The 20,468-nt window shown below is 42.8% G+C and overlaps 1 protein-coding gene across 1 annotated transcript in view; it reads right to left on the bottom strand.

Annotated features, from left to right (window-relative positions):
• The window catches only part of CSPP1 (centrosome and spindle pole associated protein 1), a 411,029-nt gene that overhangs the window by 80,835 nt on the left and 309,726 nt on the right, over positions 1–20,468 (bottom strand). The window contains exon 25 of the mRNA XM_053715098.1: positions 11,212–11,338. Within this exon, the coding sequence (XP_053571073.1) occupies positions 11,212–11,338 (127 nt within the window). The remainder of the gene's footprint in view (positions 1–11,211; positions 11,339–20,468) is intronic.

The following is a 20,468-nucleotide window of genomic DNA, read 5'->3' as shown; positions in this document are numbered from 1 at the left end:
AAAATAACAAAGACCCCCAAAATAAAAAATTCCCTACCCTATTCTAAATTTAAAAAGTTACAAGCTCTTTTACCTTACCAGCCCTGAACAGGGCCCTTTGCGGGGCATGCCCCAAGAAGTTCAGCTCTTTTGCCTGTAAAAGAAAACATACAATACCCCCCCCCCCAACATTACAACCCACCACCCACATACCCCTAATCTAACCCAAACCCCCCTTAAATAAACCTAACACTAAGCCCCTGATGATCTTCCTACCTTGTCTTCACCATGCCAGGTTCACCGATCCGTCCTGGCTCCAAGATCTTCATCCAACCCAAGCGGGGGCTAGACATCCACTGAAGAAGTCCAGAAGAGGGTCCAAAGTCTTCCTCCTATCCGGCAAGAAGAGGACATCCGGACCGGCAAACATCTTCTCCAAGCGGCATCTTCTATGTTCTTCCATCCGATGACGACCGGCTCCATCTTGAAGACCTCCAGCGCGGATCCATCCTCTTCTTCCGACGACTAGACGACGAATGACGGTTCCTTTAAGGGACGTCATCCAAGATGGCGTCCCTCGAATTCCGATTGGCTGATAGGATTCTATCAGCCAATCGGAATTAAGGTAGGAATTTTCTGATTGGCTGATGGAATCAGCCAATCAGAATCAAGTTCAATCCGATTGGCTGATCCAATCAGCCAATCAGATTGAGCTCGCATTCTATTGGCTGATCGGAACAGCCAATAGAATGCGAGCTCAATCTGATTGGCTGATTGGATCAGCCAATCGGATTGAACTTGATTCTGATTGGCTGATTCCATCAGCCAATCAGAAAATTCCTACCTTAATTCCGATTGGCTGATAGAATCCTATCAGCCAATCGGAATTCGAGGGACGCCATCTTGGATGACGTCCCTTAAAGGAACCGTCATTCGTCGTCTAGTCGTCGGAAGAAGAGGATGGATCCGCGCTGGAGGTCTTCAAGATGGAGCCGGTCGTCATCGGATGGAAGAACATAGAAGATGCCGCTTGGAGAAGATGTTTGCCGGTCCGGATGTCCTCTTCTTGCCGGATAGGAGGAAGACTTTGGACCCTCTTCTGGACTTCTTCAGTGGATGTCTAGCCCCCGCTTGGGTTGGATGAAGATCTTGGAGCCAGGACGGATCGGTGAACCTGGCATGGTGAAGACAAGGTAGGAAGATCATCAGGGGCTTAGTGTTAGGTTTATTTAAGGGGGGTTTGGGTTAGATTAGGGGTATGTGGGTGGTGGGTTGTAATGTTGGGGGGGGGGTATTGTATGTTTTCTTTTACAGGCAAAAGAGCTGAACTTCTTGGGGCATGCCCCGCAAAGGGCCCTGTTCAGGGCTGGTAAGGTAAAAGAGCTTGTAACTTTTTAAATTTAGAATAGGGTAGGGAATTTTTTATTTTGGGGGTCTTTGTTATTTTATTAGGGGGCTTAGAGTAGGTGTAATTAGTTTAAAATTGTTGTAATATTTTTCTTATGTTTGTAAATATTTTTTTATTTTCTGTAACTTAGTTCTTTTTTATTTTTTGTACTTTAGATAGTTTATTTAATTGTATTTATTTGTAGCAATTGTGTTTAATTAATTTATTGATAGTGTAGTGTTAGGTTAATTGTAGGTAATTGTAGGTAGTTTATTTAATTATTTTATTGATAGGGTAGTGTTAGGTTTAATTATAACTTAGGTTAGGATTTATTTTACAGGTAAATTTGTAATTATTTTAACTAGGTAACTATTAAATAGTTCTTAACTATTTAATAGCTATTGTACCTGGTTAAAATAAATACAAAGTTACCTGTAAAATAAATATTAATCCTAAAATAGCTATAATATAAATGTAATTTATATTGTAGCTATATTAGGGTTTATTTTACAGGTAAGTATTTAGCTTTAAATAGGAATCATTTATTTAATAAGAGTTAATTTATTTCGTTAGATAAAAATTATATTTAACTTAGGGGGGTGTTAGTGTTAGGGTTAGACTTAGCTTTAGGGGTTAATACATTTATTAGAATAGCGGTGAGCTCCGGTCGGCAGATTAGGGGTTAATAATTGAAGGTAGGTGTCGGCGATGTTAGGGAGGGCAGATTAGGGGTTAATACTATTTATGATAGGGTTAGTGAGGCGGATTAGGGGTTAATAACTTTATTATAGTAGCGCTCAGGTCCGCTCGGCAGATTAGGGGTTAATAAGTGTAGGCAGGTGTCGGCGACGTTGTGGGGGGCAGATTAGGGGTTAATAAATATAACATAGGGGTCGGCGATGTTAGGGGCAGAAGATTAGGGGTACATAGGGATAACGTAGGTGGCGGCGATTTGCGGTCGGAAGATTAGGGGTTAATTATTTTAAGTAGCTTGCGGCGACGTTGTGTGGGGCAAGTTAGGGGTTAATAAATATAATATAGGGGTCGGCGGGGTTAGGGGCAGCAGATTAGGGGTACATAAGTATAACGTAGGTGGCGGTCGGCAGATTAGGGGTTAAAAATTTTAATCGAGTGTCGGCGATGTGGGGGGAGCTCGGTTTAGGGGTACATAGGTAGTTTATGGGTGTTAGTGTACTTTAGGGTACAGTAGTTAAGAGCTTTATAAACCGGCGTTAGCCAGAAAGCTCTTAACTCCTGCTTTTTTCAGGCGGCTGGAATCTTGTCGTTAGATTTCTAACGCTCACTGCAGAAACGACTCTAAATACCAGCGTTAGAAAGATCCCATTGAAAAGATAGGCTACGCAAATGGCGTAGGGGGATCTGCGGTATGGAAAAGTCGCGGCTGTAAAGTGAGCGTTAGACCCTTTAATCACTGACTCCAAATACCAGCGGGCGGCCAAAACCAGCGTTAGGAGCCTCTAACGCTGGTTTTGACGGCTACCGCCGAACTCTAAATCTAGGCCTCTCTGTTTTTCAATACCTCAGTGTATGAGATCACTCTTATGTTTTGTAGTGGTTGTGTTCAAAAGTATCTTAAAGTGCCAATTTGATTATCAATACGTGAGAAAATATACACAGATTTTTCAAACTTGCTGAATTTACTTTCTGCTTAAAGGGACAGTCAACACCAGAATTTGTGTAGTTTAAAAAGATAGATAATCCCTTTATTACCCAGTATCCAGTTTTGCATAACCAACACGGTTATAATAATACACGTTTTACCTCTGTAATTACATTGTATCTATGCCTCTGCAAACTGCCCCCTTATTTCAGTTTTTTTTAACAGACTTGCATTTTAGCCAATTAGTGCTGATTCCTAGGTAACTTCACGTGCGTGAGCTCAATGTTATCTTTATGACACACATGAACTAATGCCCTCTAGTGGTGAAAAACTGTCAAAATGCATTCAGATTAGAGGCGGCCATCAATGTCTAAGAAATTAGCATATGAACCTACCTAGGGTTAGCTTTCAACTAAGAATACAGAGAGAACAAAGCAAAATTGGTGATAAAACTAAATTGGAACGTTGTTTACAATTACATGCCCTTTTTGAATCATAAAAGTTTATTTTGGACTTGACTGTCCCTTTAATGAGTAGCTGCACATAAATATTGAAATTATGAGTTAAAAGTATTATAGGTAACTATTTCAATGTCTAAAGCAATGTATTAATGTGTTTTTAAAACGGTTGTTTAATTTGGAGAAGAGAGAGTTAAATCTCCCAATATATGCCTATAAATAGGGTAAGATAGCTGATATGGGTTAGTCTATGAATAAGCGCCACTAGGGGGCGTGAAACGTGTTAGATTCCCACTGCCTTAGACACATTGCCATGTCTGTCTGATGTTTTTAACATTTTGCCAATAAATGCTTTTGCTAATTTTATGTACACGAGTAGAGTAGTGTGTGCTTCTTCTGGTGTTCACCGAGTGTGGAATGATCTGATCCTCCACTGCTATGGCCCTCAGAGCTAGAGGGAGGTATGTTCTTGTCTTAAACTTTGCACTTTCAGTATCAAGAGCTGGAGGACGCTAAGAGTGTTTGTGCTTCCTATTATTTAGTGTACTTGTATTGTCTGAAAAACAAAATTTATGCTTACCTGATAAATTTCTTTCTCTTGCGATGTATCGAGTCCACGGATTCATCCAATACTTGTGGGATATTCTCCTTCCCAACAGGAAGTGGCAAAGAGAGCACCCACAGCAGAGCTGTCTATAAAGCTCCTCCCCTAACTCCACTCCCCAGTCATTCGACCGAAGGTTAGGAAGAAAAAGGAGAAACTATAGGGTGCAGAGGTGACTGAAGTTTTTTAATAAAATATAGTACCTGTCTTAAATAGACAGGGTGGGCCGTGGACTCGATACATCACAAGAGAAAGAAATTTATCAGGTAAGCATAAATTTTGTTTTCTCTTGCAAGATGTATCGAGTCCACGGATTCATCCAATACTTGTGGGATACCAATACCAAAGCTTTAGGACACGGATGAAGGGAGGGACAAGACAGGTACCTAATCGGAAGGCACCACTGCTTGTAGAACCTTTCTCCCAAAAATAGCCTCCGAAGAAGCAAAAGTATAAAATTTGTAAAATTTGGAAAAAGTATGAAGCGAAGACCAAGTCGCCGCCTTACAAATCTGTTCAACAGAAGCCTCATTTTTAAAAGCCCATGTGGAAGCCACTGCTCTAGTAGAGTGAGCAGTAATCCTTTCAGGAGGCTGCTGGCCAGCAGTCTCATAAGCCAAATGGATGATGCTTTTCAGCCAAAAAGAAAGAGAGGTCGCCGTAGCCTTTTTGACGGAAATCTTTAGTTGCTTGTAAGTAGAACTTTAAAGCACGAACCACATCTAGGTTGTGCAACAGACGTTCCTTCTTGGAAGAAGGATTAGGACACAGAGAAGGAACAACAATTTCCTGATTGATGTTCCTATTAGAAACAACCTTAGGAAGGAATCCAAGTTTGGTACGCAAAACCACCTTATCCGCATGGAAAACAAGATAAGCTGAGTCACACTGTAAAACAGATAATTCAGAAACTCTTCGAGCCGAAGAGATAGCTACTAAAAACAGAACTTTCCAAGATAGAAGCTTAATATCTATGGAATGCATAGGTTCAAACGGAACCCCTTGAAGAATCTTAAGAACTAAATTTAAACTCCATGGCGGAGCAACAGGCTTAAACACAGGCTTGATTCTAACCAAAGCCTGACTAAACGCCTGAACGTCTGGAACATCTGCCAGACGCTTGTGTAAAACAATAGACAAGCAGATATCTGTCCTTTAAAGGAACTAGCTGATAATCCCTTCTCCAATCCTTCTTGGAGAAAAGACAAAATCCTAGGAATCCTAATCTTACTCCATGAGTAACCCTTGGGTTCACACCAATAAAGATATTTACGCCATATATTATGATAGATTTTCCTGGTGACAGGCTTTCTAGCCTGAATCAAGGTATCAATGACCGACTCAGAGAAACCTTTGATAAAACCAGGGGTTCAATCTCCAAGCAGTCAGACGCAGAGAAATTAGATTTGGATGCTTGAATGGACCTTGAATTAGAAGGTCCTGCCTCATTGGCAGAGTCCACGGTGGAACGGATGACATGTCCACCAGATCTGCATACCACGTCCTGCGTGGCCACGCAGGTGCTATCAAAATCACTGAAGCTCTCTCCTGCTTGATTCTGGCAATCAGACGAGGAAGGAGAGGAAATGGTGGAAACACATAGGCCAGGTTGAAGGACCAGGGCACTGCTAGAGCATCTATCAGTACTGCTTGGGGATCCCTTGACCTGGATCCGTAACAAGGAAGTTTGTCGTTCTGACGAGACGCCATCAGATCTAATTCTGGTGTGCCCCATAGCTGAATCAGTTGGGCAAATACTTCCGGATGGAGCTCCCACTCCCCCGGATGAAAAGTCGGACGACTTAGGAAATCCGCCTCCCAGTTCTCTACCCCTGGGATATGGATTGCTGAAAGATGGCAAGAGTGAGTCTCTGCCCATCGGATTATTTTGGTCACCTCTATCATCGCTAGAGAACTCAGTGTTCCTCCTTGATGATTGATATAAGCTACAGTCGTGATGTTGTCCGACTGAAATCTGATGAATTTGGCCGCAGGCAGTTGAGGCCACGCCTGAAGCGCATTGAATATCGCTCTTAGTTCTAGAATGTTTATCGGGAGGAGAGCCTCCTCCTGAGTCCATAAACCCTGTGCTTTCAGGGAGTTCCAGACTGCACCCCAGCCCAGTAGGCTGGCATCTGTCGTTACTATGACCCACTCTGGCCTGCGGAAACACATTCCCCGGGACAGGTGAACCTGTGACAACCACCAGAGAAGAGAATCTCTGGTCTCCTGATCCAGATATATCTGAGGAGATAAATCTGCATAATCCCCATTCCACTGTTCGAGCATGCATAGTTGCAGTGGTCTGAGGTGTAGGCGAGCAAATGGAACTATGTCCATTGCCGCTACCATTAGTCCGATTACCTCCATACACTGAGCCACTAACGGTCGAGGAATGGAATGAAGAGCTCGGCAGGTGGTTGCAAGTTTTGATTTCCTGACCTCCGTCAGAAATATTTTCATTTCTACCGAGTCTATCAGAGTCCCTAGGAAGGAAACTCTTGTGAAAGGGAAGAGAGAACTCTTTTTATGTTCACCTTCCATCCATGAGATCTCAGAAAAGCCAACACGATGTCTGTGTGAGACTTGGCTAGTTGGAAAGTCGACGCTTGAATTAAGATGTCGTCTAGATAAGGCGCCACTGCTATGCCCCGCGGTCTTAGAACCACCAGAAGGGACCCTAGCACCTTTGTGAAAATCCTGGGAGCCGTGGCCAACCCGAATGGAAGGGCCACAAACTGGTAATGCCTGTCCAGAAAGGCGAACCTGAGAAATTGGTGATGATCTCTGTGAATAGGGATGTGCAGATACGCATCCTTTAAGTCCACGGTGGTCATATATTGACCTTCCTGGATCAGCGGCAGAATAGTCCGAATAGTCTCCATCTTGAAAGATTGGTCTGACAGTTCCTTCTTTTTTGGGAACCACAAACAGGTTTGAGTAAAACCCTAGCCCCTGCTCCGCTTTTGGAACTGGGTGAATCACTCCCATGGTATGTAGGTCTTCTACACAGAGTAAGAAAGCCTCTCTTTTTGTCTGATTTGCAGACAATTGAGAAATGTGAAATCTCCCCCTTGGGGGGGAATCTTTGAAGTCCAGAAGATATCCCTGGGAAACAATTTCTAAAGCCCAGGAATCGTGACATCTCTTGCCCAAGCCTGAGCGAAGAGAGAGAGTCTGCCCCCCACTAGATCCGGTCCCGGATCGGGGGCTACCCCTTCATTCTGTCTTGGAGGCAGCAGAAGGCTTCTTGGCCTGTTTACCCTTGTTCCAAGCCTGGTTAGGTCTCCAGACTGACTTGGATTGAGCAAAATTCCCCTCTTGCTTTGCAGCAGGGGAAGAGGAAGCGGGACCACCCTTGAAGTTTCGAAAGGAACGAAAATTATTTTGCTTGGTCCTCATTTTATTTGTTTTATCCTGAGGGAGGGCATGGCCTTTCCCCCAAGTGATGTCTGAAATAATCTCCTTCAGTTCAGGCCCGAATAGGGTCTTTCCTTTGAAAGGGTGTTCAAAAGTTTAGATTTTGACGACACAGCTGACCAGGACTTAAGCCATAACGCCCTGCGCGCTAAAATGGCAAAACCTGAATTCTTTGTCGCTAATTTAGCCAGTTGAAAAGCGGCATCTGTAATGAAAGAATTAGCCAGCTTAAGAGCCTTAATTCTATCCATAATATCCTCTAATGGGGTCTCCATCTGAAGAGCCTCTTCCAGAGCCTTGAACCAGAAAGCAACTGCAGTAGTTACAGGAACAATGCACGCAATAGGTTGGAGAAGAAAACCTTGATGAACAAAAATTTTCTTTAGGAGACCCTCTAATTTTTTATCCATAGGATCTTTGAAAGCACAACTGTCTTCAATAGGTATAGTTGTGCGCTTGGCGAGAGTAGAAATAGCTCCCTCCACCTTAGGGACCGTCTGCCACGAGTCCCGCATGGTGTCAGCGAACGGAATACCTGGTCTATCCCACTCCCTAGTGACAATGTTCGCAATCCTCTTAGGGACAGGAAAAACATCAGTGTAAACAGGAACCTCTAGGTATTTGTCCATTTTACACAATTTCTCTGGAACCACTATAGGGTCACAATCATCCAGAGTCGCTAATACCTCCCTGAGCAACAAGCGGAGGTGTTCAAGCTTAAATTTAAAGGCCGTCATATCAGAATCTGTCTGAGGGAGCGTCTTACCTGAATCAGAAATCTCTCCCTCAGACAGCAAATCCCTTACCCCTACTTCAGAGCATTGTGAGGGTATATCGGATACGGCTACTAAAGCGTCAGAAGGCTCAGCATCTGTTCTTAACCCAGAGCTATCGCGCTTCCCTTGTAAGCCAGGCAGTTTAGATAAAACCTCTGTGAGGGTCGTATTCAAAACTGCGGCCATGTCTTGTAAGGTAAACGAAGTTGACGCACTAGAGGTACTTGGCGTCACTTGTGCGGGCGTTACTGGTTGTGACACTTGGGGAGAGCTAGATGACATAACCTCATTTCTTTCTGTCTGAGAATCATCTAGCGCTATTTTTTTTTTTTTTATAAATGTTTTTTATTGAGGTTATGCAAATAAAATAACAAAGAACATTCAAATACATACAAGGCATGTCAATATTACAGTGTTATTCAGTTTTTGTTTTTGAATAAGTAACATAACACATTGTGTGTAAGAAAACCTCAGAAATAATTTTACATAGATATACATTGTGATCCAGCACTAAGCACATAAAGACAATAACCATTAATATTTGAAGGGCTGCTAGGTGTGTTCATATCGATGTGAGAAGCTGTATATGTGGCGTGCGAATCAGATAATGATAAGTAATAATACTTAAGTATGTGTATGAAAGTCTGATTTCTAATAAGAAGGATATATAATTACTCCATCGTATTGTAGAGGGGAGGAACCCGAACACTAGTGAAGAAAAAGAGGAGGGGGAGAAGAAGAAAAAAAAAAAAAAGGGGGAGGAGGGGAGTCAAAAGGATAGCGGGGGAAAGTCAGAGGAATGGGAGACAAGGCTGAGGGGGTGAGAGGAGCAGATGATCTACTTGACTCGTTGGTACTATTTAAGTGGAAGGGGACCTAATTTTCCTCCAGAGTTCCCATGTTTGACAATGTAAGGAGATCTTATTGTTTGAGGTGAATATGGGGTTTTCCATTACCTCCAAATAATCCATGATTTTGATCAAGTCTTGCCAATTGGGAATAATGGGTTGTTTCCATTTACGTGCAATTATAAGCTTAATGGCCATCAGTAGATAAATGTTAAGGAGACCCACCGGGGAGAGGGGGAGCCCCACCCCAAGATGAAACAATGCTTTCTGTGGAGTTCGCCAGAGGTTCGGGTCCTCTAAGGAGCATCTGTGTGAGAGCATGGCCCATAAGGGCTGCAAGACAGGGCATTCCCACCATATGTGCGCCGGCAATCCTACCTGCCCACAGCCTCTCCAGCAAAGCAGAGAATTCACCGGGGATATTTTATAGAGTCGCAATGGAGTGATGTGCCATTGCAAGCATTTCTTGAGGTATAATTCCAGTAGCGTGACGCAATGAAGGGCCCGTTTGGTCACAGTCACGGCTTTGGACCACTCTTCCTGAGAGGCTTGGAATCCAAGATCTCTTTCCCACATGATAATGTAGGTAGATTTAAAGTAAATGGGGGGATTGAGAATGTCTTGATAGGATATCGATAGATCTAGCGCTATATTTTTAAGTGCTACAATATGCTCTTTAAAATTTATAGACATATCAGTGCAAGTGGGACACATTCTAAGAGGGGGTTCCACAATGGCTTCTAAACACATTGAACAAGGAGTTTCCTTAATGTCAGACATGTTTAACAGGCTAGTAATGAAACAAGCAAGCTTGGAAAACACTTTATTCAAAGTAAAAACAACAAATAGAAATAATGGTACTGTGCCTTTAAGAGAAAAAAAGTGCACACGTTCTGCAAAACATTGTAAAAAAAAGCAGTAAACTTTTCGAAAGTTTTACAGTGTATTCTTAAAGCTTTAGTAAGATTGCCCCACTAGCAAAATAAACATTTAACCCCTTAATGTAAAAACCGGATTGACAAACGTCAAAAAAACGGAAAAGAAACGTTCAGCACCTTGCCACAGCTCTGCTGTGGCGCCTACCTGCCCTTAGGGATTAATTTTGAGGGAAAATACTTCAAATTGGCCCTCAAATTACAGCAGGACCCTCCGGTGTAGCAGCTTGATGTCTTGCCATGGAAAAACAACTGCGCATCTGAGGCGCGAAAATAGGCCCCTCCCACCACACTCAATGTCTGTGGGGCCTTAAAGAAACACTTTAAAGCGTTTCTAATCTAGCCATGTGGGTTAATAAACCTAAACAAGCCAAATGAACCTCCAAAAATTCCCTCAAAAACATTTATCTCTAATAAAAACGTTAGCCCTCATAAGTGTCAACCAGTATTAATTTAGCCCCTTTATGCAAGCTGAAAATTCCACACTAAGTCTCTGAATACAGCTTACCCTTCCCTCATGGGGATATTGCAGCCTTTTCTAGAAATATCACAGTCTGTCTAGAAAAAAAAATGACTGAACATACCTCAGTGCAGCTTAACCTGCAAACCGTTCCCCCAACTGAAGTTTTCTGTACTCCTCAGCCTCTGTGGGAACAGCAGTGGATCTTAGTTACAAAGTGCTAAGATCATCATCCTCCATGCAGAAATTTTCATCTCCTTTCTGCCTGAGATTAAATAGTACACTCCGGTACCATTTAAAATAACAAACTCTTGCTTGAGAAAATAAAAACTAACATTTTTGTCACCACAATCACTTTACCCTTCCTATTGCTTAGAGCCGGCAAAGAGAATGACTGGGGGGTGGAGTTAGGGGAGGAGCTATATAGACAGCTCTGCTGTGGGTGCTCTCTTTGCCACTTCCTGTTGGGAAGGAGAATATCCCACAAGTATTGGATGAATCCGTGGACTCAATACATCTTGCAAGAGAAAGGGGGATTAACCCTGTAAACATTGTATAAAAAAATGTGTAAGTGCGAGTAGAGTGAGTGTGGTGCTATCATATATATATATTTGTGCAAGTACTAAAAATTTAAGGATATACATAAATAAATGTTATTTCCTTTTTACTTTATATTTCAGTGGTCAATTTCTTCACATCTAGAGAATAGCAAAAACTCCTTACCCACTTATAGAGGCAGAAGATGTGTCGTCCCTATCAGCATCATGCAATCGGCCCTCTAAACGTTTCTGCTCACTTCTCAGCTGCTTCCTTAACTCTGACAGCTCACTAATTACACTTGTCTTCTCATCTGAAGAGTAACATAAGCATGAGACAGATATTAAATGACCAGTAAATACAATAGAACTGCATAATAAAAATACAATGCTATAGCACTCACTCTAAATTTTAAATGAGCAATATTGTTTTCTGACAAATATACTTCATTTTGCTGGCCCCCTGTATCATGTGACAACCATCAGCCAATCATAGACTCATATATGAATGCACTTGTGCACATTCCCCAGTAGCTAGTGCCTCAGAGAATGTGCATATAAAAAGACTGTTCATAATTTGATAACGAAAGTAAACTGGAAAATCTCTTAAAACTGCATTCTCTATCTGAATCATGAAAGTTTAATTTTGACTTTAGTGTCCCTTTAACCACGACTGAGGTCACTATATTACAAATACAGGCACCTTTTCTTTATGCATAACTTCACTGTCATACTAATTTTGTAAAATACCATTCACAATATGCAAATAAACAAAAGGAAATGCTCCAATATAATAATATTATGATAATACTTATATAATCTACACATATATACATAACAAAACAATCAGGGTCTACCTATTTCTATTAATATTACAAGACAAAACAAATTTGAATTAATCTTAAACTATACCTTAAAGTGAAAGTAAATCCTAGCGTTTTACAAACGCTAGGATTGACTTTTGAAATAAATAAAGGAGACTTTCATTCATGAAGTATAAGATACTTCATGTAGAAAGCTCCTTTATTTGTTTTAACTGATCGCTAGTCTTAGCTGCTACAGCAGCACACGGCTAAAAAAAAAATTGACGTTTTCATCTCTTAGGCAATAGCCGTTCGGTAAATCCGGCTCCCATGTATTTACTTTCACTTTAACTCAAAGTTTGGATTCCCAAGAAATGATTCAATATTCAAAGTAAAAAAAATAAAAACGATCAGTTCAGTAAGTCATGTGCCTGTACTTAACTGTCTCCAACCAAGGCAATAATCATTGGGCTTTTCAAGATACTATTGCTTTTCCTGCATTTCTTTCTGCTCTCTTCACAGTCTCTCTCCTATTTTAACCCCTTAAAGTTGCCAGATAGTGAATCTACACCTCTTCATACTGGGCGCCCCCCATCTTGGAGCGTAGGCATTCTTACAGCCTGTGATAAAGGCAGTTATGTTGCAAGCTTTTTGACAATTGTATAATGTGCTTCAGGTTAGGTGCATGATATAGAGCAGAAGCTGTACTTTTTTTGCTGCAGCTGCATTGCTCTGTTATTTTAATATATTTTGTGTAATTTTAAAACTGCATAAAAAATTTAAAACTCACATGTCGTATCATGCACACTGTAGTGGTACTCAGTTCCCAAGAACACGGGAGAAAGCTGCAGTATCTCCATTAGGGGTCTTCCTTCCTCTGTCCAACCCAGAGACAGCACAAAAATAGTGGGTCTGCCACCAGAGAGATCATTGCTGAGACCGGGGTCAAGCCAGCGGCTATATCTCCCCCAGCTGGGCTGGTCTCAGTGGGCAGCATCACCTCCTAGAAAAGTATCAATCCCTCTGCCTACACAGCCTCCCAGGCAGGTATCGATTCCTCTGCCTATGTCGCCTCCCAGGCAAGTATTGACCCCTCTGCCTGAGGAGCCTCCAAGGCCGGTACTGGAAGGTAAAGTTGTAAGGCTGTAGAGCTAAGCTCTAGCACAACAGCCTAGCTTTTACCGGCCACTCTATTCAGCCAGACCAGGGGGTTGTGATCCATGAGCATGGTGAAGTCTTGGCTGTACAAATAAGGTTGCAGATTCTTGAGGGCCCAGACCAGCGGCAAACATTCTTTTTTTACAGCCACTTAGCTGACTTCTCATGGCAGGAGCTTCCAACTGAATTCTTCCCTCAGTCCTCCCCAACCTGGCTCAAAACTGTTCCCAGTCCAAAAATGGAGTTATCTGTGTGGACAAGGAATCGTTTAGATGGATCAGAAGCAGCCAGGACCGGGATGTGGGTCAGAGCTGTCAGCATGCGGGGGAGCAGAGGACCTGTCTGTGAAAGGCTTTTTTTAGTCAGGTCAGTCAGAAGTTGGGCTAGGGTTCTATAGTTGGGGCAAACTTTTGAAACCCAAGAAGGCTAGGACCGGAGTCTTGGCTCAGGGGAACCTGCTAGTTGGTGATAGCCTATATTTTATCCGGCTCCAGTATTTGCTTCCCACAGTCCACCCAATGGCCGAAAGACTGTACTTCCGCAACCCTAAGTGACACTTTTCCAACTTCAACGTCAACCCTGTGGCCCTGATTCTGTCCAATAACTCCCCTATGTGACCCAAGTATTCTTCCCACATAGCACTATATATGGCATCTCAGTAGGCATATGCAAAATCTTGGAGGCCATCAAAGAGACGTTCTACCATCCATTGGAAAGTGGCAAGGGTATTTTTCAGGGCGAAGTGCATGACTGTAAACTGATATTGGTCAAATGGGGTGATAAAGGAGGACTTGGGGATGGCCTCTGTGAAGGGGAATCTGCCAACACACTTTACATAGATCAATGGTGGTCAGAAAATTTTGTCAGGCGATACGATCCCATAATTCATACACCCTGGGCAGGGGGTAGGCATCAGTCATGGTTTTATCATTTAAGCGTTGGTAATTGACAAAATTGGTGGTGTGCTCAATGACTCCCATGTCCAACATTTCCTGTATCTCCTTTATAATACTTTCTCTTACAGCATCAGGTATCCGATAAGCGGGTTGCCAAAAAATGTCCTGCTCTGGTGTTACTACATGGTGTACCATTAAATCTAGTATATCCTGGCCTGGCCAAAACACGTCCCTCCTGTCTTAGAGCAGGGAGTTGATCTGCTCCTGTTCCCAAGCTCCTAGACCCACACCTAACCTTACTTCTTCCGGTGACCATGCTTTACTCACCTCCTCTAACAGATCAGGGAGAGTGGTGCTATCTACCTCCTCTGTAGCAGGCGCACATACCTCCACTAATGCCTTGTCCCTATGCACGTAACCCAAAATTTTTCTTTCATGATTCAGATAGAGGACACGGTTTTAAACAACATTCCAATGTACTTCAATTATCTAATTTGCTTCATTCTTTAGATATCCTTTGTTGAAGAAATAGCAAATCACATGGGTGAACCAATCGCACGAGGCATCTATGAGCAGCCACCAATCAGCAGTTACTGAGCCTATCTAGATATGCATTTAAGCAAAGGATATCAAGAAAATGAAGCAAATTAGATAACAGAAATAAATTATAAAGTTGTTTAAAATTGCATATCTAAATCATGAAAGAGATATGTGGTGTCGTATAGCTTCTCGACTAAAATATAGGAGCCCTACCTTGCAGCCTGCAACTTATTAGATCTTCTACCCCACCCAGAAGCAACGGTTCTGGGCACCCTGGTCATACCAGACCTTCTGCCAGGTTTATTTTCTTGAAGATTCTCACAGCTACCACAGATATCCCAAAATACTAACACGGGATGATAGGGGTTTCTTCCTCCTCTGTCTTCCCCTCCCAGTATTCCCTAAGTAGATCTAGGAGTCCCCCAACCCTCCTCTCGTACAATAACTCAAACAGTGAGAAAGAAACCTGTTGATTCCTGGAGCACTTCTCGATAGGCAAAGAGAATATGCATCAGGAATATATCCCAGTCTCTGCTAGAGGCTACAAAGGTCTAGAGCATCTGTTTCAGGGTCCCGTTGAACCTTTCACAGAGACCATTAGTCTTGGGATGGTATGGGGAACTCTAGATTGGCTTAATCCCACAAAGTTGCTGAGTTAGCTCAGGTGTACACTGGGTTTCTTGGTCTGACACTATCTCCCGGGGGGAACCCTACCCTGGGTAATCAGGGCATCAGCCAGTCTTGGCATGTATATTTGTGAGTGTGACTGCCTCTGGATATCAGGGTAAGAATGTATTATTTAACCACGGGGCTAGGCTTAACTAGGTACCCTACTATAGCCACAGTTACCCCACTACCAGCATGGAGCAGAGTGGAGCTTTAGGGTGATCACCCCTCTGTCCTACTCAATGGCATATGTCGCAAGAGTGACAGTAGTGCCGGACATCATCAGTACCCTCGAGCAAGAAAAATGCGTTAGATAATATAAATGTGTGTCCCTTATGCATGTTAGTGGGATGTCATGGGCTAGCCTAAGGAGCTTGAGACTGTACTTTTGAGTGACTACTAGTTGTCTTGTGTGGCTCCACTACCTCCCCTCTCCGTCGCTGATTCCACTCTATGTGCTCCCCATCCACCCCTGTGTGGGCTGCCTCTGCCCTCGAGCGGTATGATGCAAGGGTGGAGTTGGGGAATGCTGCTATGGTTGAGTAAGGGAAATGTGGTCTTACCTGGGCTCCCTCCGTCTATTGGCAGGCTGCAGTTAATGCTTGGACTCGGGGGTAACCGGGTATGCCTTCTTAAGCATGGGTCCAGTAGATCTTGCAAACGCTGATGTCAGTTAACCCAGGTCGTTCCACAACAACACTTCAGTCAGCAGATCTTTCAGGATCCTGGGCCTCTATGGTACGAGCTCCGGCACCCCAATCCAAATGTACTCAAGTGTTGGGCAACCAATGTATTGCTCCCTCTTCCACCCGGATGGCAATATTGCGTCCAGTCCTCCCCTTCGATTGAGCTTGATGCAGTTGTATTAAGGTTAGAGTAGCTCTAGTGTCTCTTAAACCCTGGGCTGTTTGATCAGTTGTCCTGGGTTGCTGCTTGGATGGGGTCCACTTCATAGAGCACCCTTTCCAATATATCCTCAGTTTTAAGGGGGTTCTGCTCCTAAATCAATCAGTGGCTGCTGGTTGCATTCTGCAACTAAGCTCACTGGGTCAGGATTTTCGGCCACCAGATGGGTGGCTCCCCAAACAGATCCTGGTGGTGATCATGTCCACATCTGCAAAGGCATTCCTTGTGTGAAGTTGCTCTGGATGTGGCCATCCCTATTGCACCCATAGCACCAGGGTGCGGACCATCTGTTCGGAGCCACAGGTCAGTTAAGGAGAGCCACCTGGTGTGGAATTGGTGGTGCTGGTTGAGGCGCCATGGACCATGGTAGTCCTCTGGGGGCAGACCACTCCATCTGTCTAGTGTTCTAATATTCATTGGCCAGGCAAATGGCTTCCACGACAGTTAGTGGTTGTCAGTCCTGGACCCAGTCTCTAACCTCCAGAGCTGTGTAATTGAAAATTTGCACCAGAAGTAGCAACAGCAGTGCATCTTCCAAGGTAAGTTGTCTGTCATCCCTGCTTCCAGTTGGATGCGGCCCGATGCATTCAGTAGGCTCACTCCACATAAGTGTCTTGCTTCTTTTTCTGCAAATCTCTGAATTCCCTGTGGTAAGCCTCTGGGGTGATGGCATATCGGGCCAGCAAATTCTCTTTTATCCGGCTGTAATCCAGGCTCTCTTGATTGGGGACCACCTGGTAAGCTTCAGCCAAAATTGTGATGCAGTCCTTGAAGGCTACACCTTGTAGGGTACACTGCCCCTTGAAGTCCTGAAGGTACCCATCAATGTCCCCCTTGGCCTCATTGAAAACTTTAAATGCAGCAAAGGACTGCTTCTTCCTTCGCTGTCCTCACTGTGCGGAGAGACCATGTTTTCTAGCCAATGCTCTATCTTGGCCATGCTGGTAACTCCCTCTCCACCTGCTGCATGGAGATCACATCAGACCGCTGAATGATCTTCTGAGAGGGCTTGGGGCCTAAGAGGGCCAATCATCCCCAGGCTTCTTGCTGAAAATCTGACACACCAGGAGTATTCGAGGGCAGGGAGCGGGACCAATCGCCTTCCATGAGTTCTGCAATTAGGGTAGTTTTTTTTTATTTATTACTGGCTACTTGTCCTCTGGCTTCCAAAACATATTTAAGGGTGCTCCTCTTCAAAACACCTTACAGCTGCTCCATCCATTGTTCACCTGCCACTTGCGTAGGATCTCCCAATGGAGATCAGATCCCGGTGGTGGTTTGGACCTTCCCTGAGCAGAAGGGATGATCCCACCGCTGCCACCAAATGTAAAGGAGCTCCGGTATTCAGTTCCCCAAGAAAGTTGCTGTATCTCTGCTAGGGGGTCTCCCTTCCTCCGTCCACACCAAGGGGCAGCACTAGAATAGTAGGTCTGCCACCAAAGAGATCATTGCTTTGACAGGGTTCAAGCCAGTGGCTGTATCTTCCCCAGCTGAGTTGGTCTCAGTGGGCAGTGTCACCTCCCAGGCAGGTATCAATCCTTCTACCAATGCTACCTCCTATGCAGGAATTGACTTCTTTGCCTGCACCACCAATTGGACAGGTATTGATCCCTCTGCTCCACTCCTCCTTCCAGGCCAGTAATGATTCCTTTGCCTGCACCATCTTTAAAAAGACACTTGTGACTCACAGGGCCAGCTATTTGCTTACAGGTCTGCAGACTCTGTAACAGGTCTTCATTAAAGGGAAAAGAGTAGCAAGAAAGAACGTCCTAAAACTCTGCCACTGGAATCCCTGAAGAAAAAAAAACAGGCAAGACCAACCATTCCAAAAGGAACTACTCATCATGCTTTATTTCAATCAGGACTAGCCTCTTACAACACACCATTCAACTTATAGTGACACACTCCACATAAACATAACCATAGAGAAAGCATATAGGCAACAACATAATAAAATATAACTGACAAAAGGAAGGGGATTCAAAGGGGCATAAACAATAAAACTCATTGTCACCCTGTGCAAAATATAAGCAAATTAGTCTTTTTCCACAGTACACATTTTAGTGACCAGGAACCCTCTACCAACAGAAGGTGCTGTGTTACACAATGTCCAGGAACTTTCTACCAACAGATGGCGCTGGGTTAAACAATGTCCAGGAACTTTCTACTAACAGATGGTGCTGTGTTACACAATGTCCATGTATGTGACTGGGGAATCATCACAAACACTAACCCAAAGTAAATAATACAGCTGTGAAAAAGCCAGCAACAACAATAATCTGTTGCTGAAGATGGCAGTGCCCAGTATGAGGAGACAGTGTTTCCCTATCTGGCAACTTTAAAGGTTTAAAATAGGAGAACTTTTGAAAAAAGCTGCAGGCACAGGAAGAAATACCATAATATGGTAAATAGAAACAATTATTTTGTAGTTATTTTAAGTCATTTAATGTGCCTTTAGTATTTTCTAAAGATTTTACATTAAAATATTATTTGACAAATAATTATAACAAGGCAGCTACTAAGAACACATTGCAATTCTTGCAAAATATAGAGCAGAGATATATTCTCAAATATATTAATATTTAATATTCTGTGGAAGGAGTAATTTAGGAAGGTTTTGCCCTATAAATTTCTAACTACCTTATCCCTTTACATTTTCAGGGTTCCAAAAAATGCAAAAAGGTTTGTATTAACTCATAACATATGTATGCTTGCAAAAGTAACAACATAGCATGCGAGCAGATTAAAAAAGAAAGTAAGTACCAATTTAAAAAATCCCTAAAAGGTAAGTACACACTTTTTTTACACACATGTATGCAATGACATATAATCTAAAATGTATGTTAATTGTATCACAAAGCTTTATCTGTATATTTGTTACACTAAATATTCAACAATTTAAAACATTTTGAAATTTGTCAGCCAATTTAGAATTACACATCCAGGCAAAAACATACTTGTCACAGTTTGTGATATCAGGAAGGAGGTATAACAATTTAATTGGTTTGTTTTAAATAAAATTGTTTGGGTACATCCTATAATAAAACAGCAGAAAATTCAATTAAAGTGCATAATGATTCAAACTCAATACAATTCAATGATCACACTGAAGAATACAATCGCTATTAATAAGTCAACAGGAAGATCTATGTAACTAAGTGTCTTAAATGTCCCTACCCAGATATGCAAACAATGACGGTAGACGGCACAATCAAAATTGTTATACATGTGGTGTATGTAAATAAACGAAAAAGGCCTATGAAGATGTCAACACCCTCATATACACGTACAAGCAATTGTGCTGGGTGTCACAATCACAATTCCAATACACATGCTGAAAGTGAACAAACAGGGCAACCAATAATAATAGGAGGGTGGATCTTAATACTTAATACTATTGGCTTGTTTTGAATTTAGTTTTGATGGGACAGTCAGAAATGATTGATCATTCAGTAAGTCTATAAATATAAGATATAGATATTATCTATAATCACTGAGAGCCAGAGGGAAAACAGAATTTATGTTTACCTGATAAATTACTTTCTCCAACGGTGTGTCCGGTCCACGGCGTCATCCTTACTTGTGGGATATTCTCTTCCCCAACAGGAAATGGCAAAGAGCCCAGCAAAGCTGGTCACATGATCCCTCCTAGGCTCTGCCTACCCCAGTCATTCGACCGACGTTAAGGAGGAATATTTGCATAGGAGAAACCATATGGTACCGTGGTGACTGTAGTTAAAGAAAATAAATTATCAGACCTGATTAAAAAAACCAGGGCGGGCCGTGGACCGGACACACCGTTGGAGAAAGTAATTTATCAGGTAAACATAAATTCTGTTTTCTCCAACATAGGTGTGTCCGGTCCACGGCGTCATCCTTACTTGTGGGAACCAATACCAAAGCTTTAGGACACGGATGAAGGGAGGGAGCAAATCAGGTCACCTAAATGGAAGGCACCACGGTTTGCAAAACCTTTCTCCCAAAAATAGCCTCAGAAGAAGCAAAAGTATCAAACTTGTAAAATTTGGTAAAAGTGTGCAGTGAAGACCAAGTCGCTGCCCTACATATCTGATCAACAGAAGCCTCGTTCTTGAAGGCCCATGTGGAAGCCACAGCCCTAGTGGAATGAGCTGTGATTCTTTCGGGAGGCTGCCGTCCGGCAGTCTCGTAAGCCAATCTGATGATGCTTTTAATCCAAAAAGAGAGAGAGGTAGAAGTTGCTTTTTGACCTCTCCTTTTACCGGAATAAACAACAAACAAGGAAGATGTTTGTCTAAAATCCTTTGTAGCTTCTAAATAGAATTTTAGAGCGCGAACAACATCCAAATTGTGCAACAAACGTTCCTTCTTTGAAACTGGTTTCGGACACAGAGAAGGTACGATAATCTCCTGGTTAATGTTTTTGTTAGAAACAACTTTTGGAAGAAAACCAGGTTTAGTACGTAAAACCACCTTATCTGCATGGAACACCAGAT

Source organism: Bombina bombina, chromosome 5 (assembly GCF_027579735.1).
Source record: "Bombina bombina isolate aBomBom1 chromosome 5, aBomBom1.pri, whole genome shotgun sequence".
Taxonomy (NCBI): Eukaryota; Metazoa; Chordata; class Amphibia; order Anura; family Bombinatoridae; genus Bombina; species Bombina bombina.
The sequence above is the reverse complement of the archived record's forward strand: the minus strand, read 5'-3'. Positions and strand labels throughout refer to the sequence as shown.